At 37.2% G+C, this 12,027-nt stretch overlaps 1 protein-coding gene across 4 annotated transcripts in view; it reads left to right on the top strand.

Annotated features, from left to right (window-relative positions):
* ESYT2 (extended synaptotagmin 2) overlaps window positions 1-12,027 on the top strand; it is an 87,637-nt gene that overhangs the window by 38,562 nt on the left and 37,048 nt on the right. For all 4 annotated transcript variants that reach the window (XM_074574149.1, XM_074574147.1, XM_074574146.1 and 1 more), the window contains exon 6: window positions 385-474. In XM_074574149.1, the coding sequence (XP_074430250.1) occupies window positions 385-474 (90 nt within the window). The remainder of the gene's footprint in view (window positions 1-384; window positions 475-12,027) is intronic.

Genomic DNA, 12,027 nt, shown 5'->3' with positions numbered 1-12,027 from the left:
CAGTGTCATGTAGATCATAGAGTCGTAGAATCATAGAATCTTCATGGTTGGAAAGGGACCTTTGAGATCATCAAGTCCAACCATACACACACAAAAAATGTGTGTAAAAAAAAAAAAAAAAAAAAAAACAAAAAAAAAAAACCCCACCAAACAAACAAAAAAAATCCAAAACCAAAACAGATGACTGTAATGAATTTGTAAGCCCAACTATTTAGTGTCTGTGTTAAATTTTTTGGGGTTTGATGACAGGTAAAGCTTATATATATAAAATTCTTCATAGTCAATTTAATGAATGAGAAGTGTGAGCATTGCCAGTGAATAAATTTTATTTCAAACTTGAACTAAAGTCAACTTTGTTGCCTCTTTTCCCCTCCCCTTCTACAGATCCATGGCACTATGAGGGTTATCCTGGAACCACTAATTGGAGACATGCCCCTAATTGGAGCACTATCCCTTTTTTTCCTTAGGAAACCTGTAAGTTCTTTTATCTATATTTCTGCTCTTTTTAGAGTGCTGATGACAGTAGTCAGGAAACGATGGAGCAAGAATGAAGCAGCAAAAGGAAAGAATTTGGGCATTCATTACCATTTGGTTGAATTTTCCCAGAAAAATAGTGGACAAATTTTATGAATTTAAAAAATCCAAGTTGAATAATAGTTACTTTGGAATTATAAAGTGTGTTTTGTCAAAGCCGTCAAATTTTCCTTACATGTCTTCTGGATAAGGGAAGATCAAGAGATACCATCTAGGTTGTTTGTAAAAAAGCTTTTGTTGATGTTTCTCATGACAGTCTGCAGGAGAGCACGGTCTAAGTTAAAATTCCACAAGATCTGTGCAAGATTGTTTTGAAAACCACGCTGGTGTTACCACAAATTAAAAACAGAATGGGGGTATTGAGATTACCCACTACAATGACTGAAATTTTTATCCTAGATAGCAGGTGGGCAATTTCCATTATGTTTACTGATCACCCAGTTGTGAGAATGGTTGAAGCACTGAGTGAGATAGAATTGGAATTCAAAATGATGGTGACAACAGCAGAAGTTGGAGGGGGAGAGGGTATCACGTAATTCAATTGGAATATCTGGTAGGCCAAAGTGCATGTTTGGACAGGAATAATAGCGAAGCAGAAGTGAGCCAACAAGGTCTCGCTGGTATGAAAATGATACAGCTAAACTGGCATGTGTAAACAAGAGGGTAACCCTCAAGATGCTTTCAGTTATAGGCACAGCACTTCAGCAAAGATGCTGACCAGTTGGAGAGTGTCCAAAGTATGGAGATGAGAATAAACTTGGCCCTCAAGGACAGACCAAAAGAATGGGAATTGTTTACTTTGGAGAAGATTGGGGTGAACATGTTCTTCAAAAACGTGAAAGGCTTTTGCAGAAAAGAAACGCACAATCTATTCTGCAAATCCATGGCAAATAGACTAGCAAATAATTGATTCAGGCTGAACAAGACGGATGAGGGAAGGCCTTAATAATAGTGATAGTAAAGCGCTGCACTAGGCTGCCTGGAGACACTGAATCTCTGTCACTGATGTCTCTTAAGAACAGATGGGACCCGCATCCATTAGGATTGACAATAAGTATAGCTCTTCCAGAACCATTCACACAAATGGGCTCTTGAGGTTGTATCCAACCTACAGAGTCTTGTGGAAGGTGAGATCCTGGGCATTCTAACTAGCATTACCTAGAAGGGTTCACTATGACTTAATAGGAGTCAAAATACTTCTTAGTAGTTAAAAAAGGTTTTAATTTTAAATAATATAATTATGGACAAACTGAAATGACTTTCAAGGTATTATAGCATTTGTACAGCATTCTACTGTGTTTTACCACCTTTTTTGTAGAAGTAACTGATTTCTTTATTTAATTTCAACTGTGATATACTTTAGAAATCTTTCCTGGGATTCCCTGTTCTTTACTACCTAAATGACAATGCAAGTGGGTAGGGATTTTTTGGCTCAGCCAATATAAATTTGTATCACGGAGTCTGGCACCAAAATGATGTGTGTTCTTGCAGGGTTCAATAACCTCGTAGTCATTGCAGATATATTTAAATTCCCTTGAATTAAGAGAATTAAAGAAAATGATTCTTAGCTCACTGAAGAGGAAGAAAACTTTGTCATCTGAGTAATTCAAAGAAAATGAGTTAAGGAAAATTTTCTGAGGCCACAAAAGTTTCTGAATTCTGGCCTATCACAAATTGCCGGACACAGATAATTTTCATGAGAAGTTTGTTTAGATGGACGTCTTGTCTTTTTATGCTGAACTTAAATATGTTCTTTTAAACATACAGTAAGCATGAAGTTTGAATCTAATACAGTTTTTGAAAGCTGGGAACCTGGCTGGTATAGTCATACAATTTCAGTTCAATATTTAACTCTGTGTTAAAATGATAGATATACATCTTTGAAGTTTGCACTGTAATAAGGCACTAGAGATAGTGGATTGTTGCACCTTGGAATGATTATTTCACTTCAAAAGCTGGAGCCTGAATCTCACGGGTAAGATTGGCTGACAAGTACCAGTATCTCTGTTGATAACTTGATGCAGCATCAGTAGAAGAACAGAGGACAGATGGCAGATGTAATTTTCAGTGTCTGAAAATGAGGAACAAATACCTACCTTTTTAATTGAATTAAATCTTATAAAACCTGACAGTGATTCTAGTCTAGGTTTTACTACTTCCAGGAAATTTCATTTTTAATCTACAAACGCATCAAGAAAAGTTCACAGATGTTGCAAAGTCCGTGCAACAATCTTATTTTAGAAGAATATCAAGGAGAACACAATTCATATAGCGCATTTGCTGGTGGAAAATTCTTTGATGCTGTATATGGGTGTGTAAGGCAGTTTTAGCAATCTGAAGTTTGATACTGCTTTTAATAAGTACCAGTAATAGAGCTTAATAGAAAATGTGAACACTGTGGAAATCCTTACGCTACACAGACTTCTTTAAGGAAATTAATTGTTTCCATCTCTTACTCAGAAGTACATTTTCCATTGGAAGCTTTTGTTTCTTGGATACGTTCTAATTAAGCAGTCAAACTTACGACGTCAAGATTCAACAGTTTCAGACTATGCCAGGTTGTAAATTACAAGTATATGGGTTTAGGCACTTTGAAACAGTCTCAGGTTGATCACCTTGGTTTCTTCAGCAGTCTGCAACTCTAAAAATTTGATCTAGTTTTGGAGGGTGGGAGTATATTCTTTACTTGAACAGCTTTAGAAGGTATGTTATAATCTTATTCAATGAAAACGTGTTCTTGTAACGCAATTCTTTTGAACAAACGTCCTATGATAACTTTTTGCTAACTTATTGAAAAGATAGGTTTGGATGGGTGTTTATGTGTGGCCTCAGGAGAACCTCTAGTGTCACTCATGTCGTTCACGTAGCTTGTTTCATCTGTCTAGAGAAACTGTTTGAGCTTGGGTAAGGGAATGTGGACAGAAATCTTAGTAAAACGTGTAAGAATTTGGAAATGTTTTGTGGATAATTTAGTGAGCTTTTTTTGTAAAAGTGAAATAGTTCATGCAATGATGAAACATCATTGCTCTTATTTGGAAAGTGTTGGGGAAGTACATTGGGATGAACCAAATCTGGATTTTCCACACATTTCTTTGAAGTGAGCCTAAACACTAGAAGATGTCTGCTGAAGGTTTGCCTCATTTCTATCCTCAGGCTGAGCAGTATGAGTGTAGGGCATCTGTTAATGTTCATGTTTAATATAAACAAACTAAGCAGGGCCATGACAAGGATGGAACACTGCCGTATGGTCATCTGCACTGCATAATTGTTAGCATACTCTCTGATATTGTTTTGCTATTTACTGCTCTCCCAAACAATTTCCAGACTTAGTACAGTGCCCCTCTCATCACAGGGACCATCGAATAAACAAGTTAAATGCAAACACTGTATTTTTGAGGAGCAGGGAGAAGGATTAGCTGTGTGGACACAGACTTTAAATTTTTTTTCCTACAGGATTTGGAATGACCTTTCTTCATGTTGTAAATGTGGTTTGTGTAGTCTCTCTAAGTTGTCTTGTGCTCACCGAGAGAGAAACCAGTGTGCCCTCCTTCTGCAGACACCATTCTCCTGGCTCACTGGGTACCTGATGCAGTGTCTGGGCTGCTTTCCTGGAGTACCTCTTGCAGCCACTGCTGCGTTGTTGGCCAAGGGATGGGGTGGGAGAGATCTGCAGCAGTTCCTGACACTTCCTCTGTTTCCCACTCCCGGCATTTTACTCTGGTAGCATTTGCCGGAACCCTTAATTTCTGGTGCTGCCAGATACCTCTGCAGTCCACTTTTAGCTCCGGTACCTGTGCCCAGTCCTTTCTGTCCCTGATCCACTCCAAGTGCCATGCATTTGCAAAGTGCTTAACTCGCACAACTTGCACCTGAGACGGTAAACTGAAAATACATCAAATGAAACACCTATCGTTTGTGGTCAGTAGCTTTCTGAATGTGTCACTTTGTGAAAGACTTTGTCCAGAGTCCAAAGAAAGACGTTGCCTTTATTCCTACCCCCGTGGCACTTTATTAGGGGCCTGGTTGACTTAGTGGGACAAAAAAGGATGGCAAGTAGCCTGGAGTACAAAGATTAAAGAGTCAACCCCTCCCCAAAAGTATTCAGTTTCAAAACTATTAAAAGGACTTTTCACCCTCCGTTCATTTAAAAACTAAACTAGTGGTCAAGGTCTGAGCAAACTTAAGAGTGGATTGTTCAAAAAATGTATCTTTGAATCAAATTACTCCATAATTTTGACAGTTTTACATGAACGATTAGTTTTTTCCAAGCAGACGTCTTTCCTCACTGGAGTGTGTCATCTTGGTGTTTATTTTTTTTAACTTCTGCAGAAAAATGTAAAATAATGTTTATTATAGCAATAACCAAATTCTGTTCTCTTACTAGAGAGCAAGTGGCTGCAGCCAAGGAAAGCTTTTCTTCAATATTTTTGTTAGAAGAGGAATTAGTTGGCAGCTAGCATTAGATTTTGTTCTCATATTTTCCAGTCTAAAGTAACTGGCAACAAATCCTCTTGCTCTGTATCATCTGTTTGCTGGCCTTAATGACTATATAAGGCAATGCTGCCTAAATTAATAGTTCTGAACATACTTGTTTAATGAGTTTACCAGTCTCAAATTTCTGAGTAATGCATGAAGTTTTTGATGCTGCAAGAGTTCTTACTTTATATGAAACTTTTTAAATACTCTATTTTGTTGTTATTATTGTGAACGAGGTACTAAGAGTTTCATCAGCTTACAAATTATGTCTAAATATGTAAGAGATTTCAAGAAAAATATGTGCATTCTGATGTTTTGAAGTAGTCTTTTAAATCTCTGAGCTTCAATGCTAGAGAGAAGTTAGCACTGTGTAAACAGTCAGGATTTGTAAGGTTTTTCACATTACTTCTCATTATGTTAACATTATACGTATTTGCCGTAAATTCTGCTTTTTGTGTGTAGGTTTTTTACTTTTAGAACAAAATATCACATAGTTAATTATTTTGATTTTTTTGGTTCCATTTTAGAAGTGTATATGGTTTACAGATGTGCTGCAAATTGTTAATTTTCAAAAGCTTGTTTAGTAACATACTTAATATTGAAGGTGTGTCTTAATCTAACCCTTTTATCTTTTTAAAAAAAACAGCAACAAAGCAAACAAAAGAAAACCCCAACAAAACAAAACAACCAAACAAAAAAAAAAGACACATGAAAATACCAGTATTACTGTTCTGAAAAAACAATGGCTGGAAAACAGGATGCCTTTCAGGAAAAGTGGGCAACTATTCCAAAGCTCTCATTTTTATATTCAAACTCTTGCCCTCCACTTGCTGACTTGAGCACTGCTCTCCCTCTACTCACTTTACAGATTGGGTCTGTCCTGTAGTTTTGATTTATTTAATCTTGGTTTAATTTCATTTAATATTGGCTACCTTTGGAAAATTCAGTGTTGGATGTGTCTTTCAAAATTATCAATACTGATGAAAGTGAGACTCAAAAGGAGCGCTTGCACCAAAAATGGGCCCTAGTGCAATGGCTGGAAAAAAAACCCACAAAGTGGTTGTGTAAAATGCAGAAGAATGTTGGTTTGGTTTGTTTTTAGTTGATCAAAAATGCCTTCATACCAAGTGAGACTGTCAGTATTGTTGCTTCAAAACTTTTTAACCTCTTTTAAAGGGGTTTGTGGAACACCTGGATAAATTCTGAAGCATAGGTACTGCTATAATCATATTTGTTAATAATTAGTCCAGTTGCTTATAAAATCAAAGTGATTTGCACTGTTACTTTGTATACTTATTATTTGCTATAACTTAAATTTTGTTAATTTTTATTTTGATGGCTTATGGAATGTTTTAAGGGCCACCACAGTTGGTACTTACATAATACCATATTCTTCTCTCCCTGTGCCTTCCCATTCAATGTTACTGTCTCTCTTATACTGGTCTTGAAACTTCTGCTCCTGAAGGAAGCTGGTCAAAGGACGTCAGCTGGCAGAATATTGAACACACAAGAAGTGACTAGTTTCCTGTCCTTCAGGTGTATTTGAGCATCTTGAGCTGGCTCCCTAGGGAGTCAGGAGCGTGTCAGTACTACTGTGAGGGCGTGAACTGAAATGCAGGACTGGTAGAAGGGTAGGAAGCAGTAGAAAGTAGAGGGAACCAGCTTGAATGGTAGTTTTAAGTATTTAACATTATGGAGAATAGCGGGGTGCACTGGATTTTGTAAGACCAGCTGTGATCCTTCTGGTCACCTTTAACTCAAGAACTTGCCTGCTCTGTCTCTTACCCCCATAACTATACATTTTTATCTCTGTAGCAATTGTCTTACTTAAATCTTTAGACAGTTACCACTGAAAAACCACTGTTAAACACAGTTACTGTGCAGAGATATGCTCTGTTTCCTATAGCAATGATGAAAACCAGTGTGATTTCCACTTTCTGTGGTAATCTGTAGTCAGGCTTTGTTTGAGTGGCTGAATGTATTATTATTACTGGGGAAATACACTGGATAATGTTACTTATTAAATTATTACAGTGATGTTAGCACTTTAGCATTGTAGTGCTAATGGGCTGTGCTCTACGATCAGACAAATTGTACTGTGTTTCCGCATGAACATTCACAAGTAACAGAGGGCGGCATGTTAGTCCCCTTCTTATAATAAATTTCTGAGAAGAAACACAACTCGTCCCATGGAATCATATCATCGTACCCTGTAGCAGACTTTAAATTCATCCTGCAGAAATCTTACACTTCCGTAAGTTGATTAGCAGGAAGTTGTTCATCAGGATTTTAAAATACTTTGTGGCTTCTCTTCTGAGAATTATTAATGCTTATGGCAGCCAAACCAAGCCACAAGGTTGGCAGTGTTTAGAGGCTGCTTTTTGTGCGGGTGTGAACTTCAGTAATGGCCCTGTATATTCTACCTTCCAGTACATTCTTTTCTCTTTGTAAAGGCATCTATGTTATGGAGAATACCAAACATGTAAAAATGCTCACAAAATTTTAGCCTGCCTTTTCTTATAGGCTGCAGGGATAGATATGCTTTTTAAAACCCTTTCTATGTAACACAGAAGAAATCACAAAATAATTGTGAATATCATAAAAGAAATGAATTTTGGTGTAGAACTGGAGGCAGTCGTCCATCCCGCTTGCATGCCATACAACCAGTGTAATTCTGTGACTGAACAGAGTAGAAAAAATGAACTGAGCTGTTACTTTCTCTGTTCAGAAGAGTAAAAACTGTTACATGATTAGCTTTTAAAAATGGCTTCTACTTATGTATTATCTTCAGTGGTGAGTTTTACCAGGAAGTTTGAAAGGATCACTGCTTGCTGGACTTGTTTGGTTTTTTTTTCTGTTGCACGTAATAAATGGAAGTGTAAGTCACATCTTCACAATATTCTGTTTTTTTGCATTTTAACAAAAGGTGAATAAGTTTGTCCTTTCAATTCTAACTTGTATTCCTTATTTTCCCTCTTAGTTAAAACCCCAACTTCAGAGTTTTATGAATATTGTTCTATTACTGTTTGTTTAAACACACATGAACACCAGAATTTCTTGTCTGTACTACTTATGCATCCTGACACTTTTTCTCAGTTGTGTCTAACTTATTCAGGGATTTATTAAACTCATTCATGTAGTAACAGATTGAAGTAGAGCTTGATGTGTTTACTGTGACATCTGCATGGCTATTTCCCCAATGGTGAATTTGAATAATGTGTGTTTATTCATTTGCATTATTTTGCTTTATCAACATTAAAATACACACCTTGCACATTAGATGCTCTTGATCTTTTTCATAGTCTCTTGAAATAGAAGCAGCAGCATGGCAATTATCAAATTCTTTTGTTTTGTTTTACAGTTCTCTTTACCATCACTTTTCCAGATGATTAATAAGCATTACACGTAACCAACTTTCTCCATCTCTTACATGTAAAGAATATATGGAAGTATTCCATTTCTGTTTTTTGCAAGCTCTCTCTGGAATAAGCTTTGGAAAATTGCCACTTTTTCTGATGCTTCTGCCACTATGTTGTGTAGCCCAATTCCAGTGTCTGTGGATTTTAGGGCTTTTTTTTTTTAAGCATACTTGAAAATCTCAAATACTGTGAATAAAAGATGTAAGGAAGAAAGGGAATAGCAATAGTCTGGCTACCTCTACCATCAGCTCAGGGCCAAAGCCAGTAAGCCTAGGACAGCCCATGAACATGAGCTTTGGACAAAGTCCATATTTAAATGTAGACATGTTTTGTTAGTGGAATATTAGCAGGTCCAATAACAAAGTCACTGTACCCTAGGAGTATGAAGATGTCTAATCAATTTTAGCTATTAACGATGTTGGACGATCACTGGTTCCCCACATAAAGATTTTGTGTTCCTTTCCCTTCTCTCCAACTTCGGTAACAAAATAATTTCAGGAGTAACAAGAATTCGTGTCTTGGTACCAGTACGCTTTAGCGTGTGTTGCATTAGTTCTCAGTACAGAGCCTTGGTAAGACACAAATTTCTTGGTTTCCAGGGAGGAAACAAAATTTGTTTTCACTGTTCTGAGCAGGGGAACAACTGAAAGAGCTTTGAGTAACATGACACACGTACTGACTGCTTCATCGGAAAGTGTAACTGGTGTCTGAAACATCCATCTAGGCCAGAGCGCTGGCTGGTAGCAGGCTCTGCAAGGCATATCTCCTCTCTCGGTTGCAGTGTGTTGTGGAAAGGCACCGCATCATTCCTGGCTCCTGGCAGAGTTTCACTCGGTGACAAATCCTGAACACAGTCTTTCCAGTGCCCTGTTAGTCCTGCTGCAGAGAACCAGCTGGCGTTCCCCGAATTTAGCTAAACTAAGAGAATTATGCGTTGCTCAAAGTGGTGACAGAGAAGGAAATGATATTGTTGAGCTACTTTGGAGACTTATAGGCCAAAGCCTTTTTTTAAGTGTGGAATTTTTTATATTCAGTGTTTCAAAAAATGATTCATCAGCTGGAAGTCTTTTGCTTGCTCCCTTTTTCTCCATAGGGTTCGTCAGTTTGATGGGGTGGTGGCATTGCTTTACCTTACTGTCAGAACCACAAGTCAGTGAGTCCTTTTTCCTCTCCAGCGAGTCATGGCATGATAATGCCCAAAATATGGAATGAAAATCCTTGTTGTTTGTCTGGACTGTGGCTGGAAGGGCTCCCTCTTGTGTATCAAGCAATCCTTTGACTACTTTCTTCTCTTTCTACTGAGAGCTTGTCTGCTGTCAGTGCTATTTCCATAGAACTGCAGGTATAAGCATTTTTTGCCTGAACTTGTTGCTTTATGGAAAACTCTTCTTTTCTTATGTTACAAAAGGTGTATCTTATGCTGAAGTCTGATTAAGTTTGGAAGCCAAAAGTGCAGACTGGAAAAAACTTTGAGAGGAATGTGGGAGGTGGTGGCGGTGGGGAGAACACCAAAACCAAAGAAACATGAAAAGAAAAAAGCATCTGTCACTAATATCGGTAGACTGAGATTAGAGAGCGTGTGTTACTGCAGTGGTATCAGCGTGCTTCATTGCTCCTGGGCTCCTCTGGTTGAACTGGAAAGGAAGCAACTGTGGTGAACAAACATAACAAATCTTGGCTTACCTTCAAAGCCCAAATAGTTAAAGCTTGATTTATGCCAGGAGTCTGAAGGCTTGTATTTCTTCCAAAACGTTTCATGGCTTAAGATTTATTTGCAAATCTCTTCTAATAATCCTGTAAAGTGCTTACCCTTAGGAGTGTTTTTTAACTTCTTACCTCCAACTTTGAATGGAAAAGGATTTGTCTTTAACATTTCTGAAACTGACCTCTGTCTTTCTATTTATTCCTGTACAATAAGGGGATGAATAGATGTTTCTGATAATAGAGGGACTAATTGCATTTCTTGTCTAAATGGCCACACTTAGTAGCACTATTTTTTCAATTTTTTCTGTAATTATTTTTTTTACATGCTTCAGAGCCTAAGGACTGATGACAGAATGAATCGGTAGCCGTGTTTTTGAGAAGTGTGTAATAATAAGTATTGATAGTGAAATTGTACCATAAGCACTGTACGTGTTTCATAGGCTGTGTTGCAACATTTTGAAATGCTTTTTGGTCACATAAGATGAAAATCTTTCAGTTCTTAATGGTATCTCATAGGTTATTCTTTGTTTTGGGTTGTGGCAGTTAATATAAAAACCACAATGATATACGTTTCAGTTTAGTGTAGGAGATGTTTCTCAATGCTGAATTTCAACATCCATTATGTTGCTCAACTCATTTAATTTGGTTAAGTCTATTTAGGAGACAGGACAGGAGTTTGCCTTGTTAACTTCTGTATGCAATATACTAAACAAAGCATGAAAAAATCAAAAGGAAATGCAAATATTTTCTCATTTCTATTCTGAAAACATCAGTATGCAAAACTGTTAAACATGGGATGCAGCTATGAACACTTTAGGATAGGGACCGCTTTTTTGAGGTATTTATGGTCTGTATTTGCCTTCTCATTTGCCTACGAAAAAGGGAAGAAATCATGTAATAAACTGGGCTCTTTGTCTCAAAAGAGGATAAAATTACTTTTTCCAGAGCCTTGGTAGCCTCCGTAGATATTTAAAGTGTAACATAATGTAATGTCAAAACTTGTTATTAGAACGTGAGATACTCTGCAAACACAAGTTGCGGTTAGTCTTATCAGCTACTACCAAGCTACTTGTATGTTGTATTACTTAAACATTTGTTAATTTGCAGGATTGAGGAAGTTGTGCAAGACCAAAGTTATTCATGCTAAGTTGGACTTTTCATCCTGGTCCAATTATTTATTTCTTAACTTTTTTTCAGAGTTAAGGTGAACATAACATTTGAAAACATACTAATAATTTACGCCATTAATTTTCAAAGACAAATACACCAAATTTTCTGTCAGTTTTCTTGAATGTAAATGTTCCGTGTGTCCTAGCTCATAGTTTTTGTAGAACTGTACAAGTAAACTTACATACCGATATAAAATAACCTATGTTACAACAAATTATTTCTGATAGCTTTAAATTGATATTCATGTAGAAAAGAAATCGTAACACCTTAAAAAAACCCACAAAAACAACAAACCCAGGAGTGTTCAGTGTACTGTATGAGTTTTAGGTAAGATCTCATCCACTCCTGAAGGTATTACTGCCACTTGGCCTTGCTAGCATTGCATAACTAGATGTGCCTTAGCAAATGCCTGAGCGTCCCACCTTCGTGAAGAGGATCTTTCCCAATCCAGTTAACAGTGGTGCGTTCCCTTGTTGAAGATGTTAATTACAAAACTGTTTTCCTAACGGCTGTGTTCATCTCTCATGCACAATTTCTTGTAAGTGCTTGGCTGACATCCTGATCTATAATTGGTAGAGGCATTATATGCTAATAGAAGATAAATTTGACGGAAGAAAGGCAGAGGTTTTGTGTAAACACTGGCTCTTAAGCGAACTGGACAAGTGATTTTAGCTGCCTTCTTGTCTGTTTGAAAATGAGCCTGATAACCTAAGTGTCTCAAAAG

The sequence above is a fragment of the Larus michahellis genome, chromosome 2, assembly GCF_964199755.1.
Source record: "Larus michahellis chromosome 2, bLarMic1.1, whole genome shotgun sequence".
Classification (NCBI taxonomy): domain Eukaryota; kingdom Metazoa; phylum Chordata; class Aves; order Charadriiformes; family Laridae; genus Larus; species Larus michahellis.
This window is presented reverse-complemented; position numbering and strand designations above follow the sequence as displayed.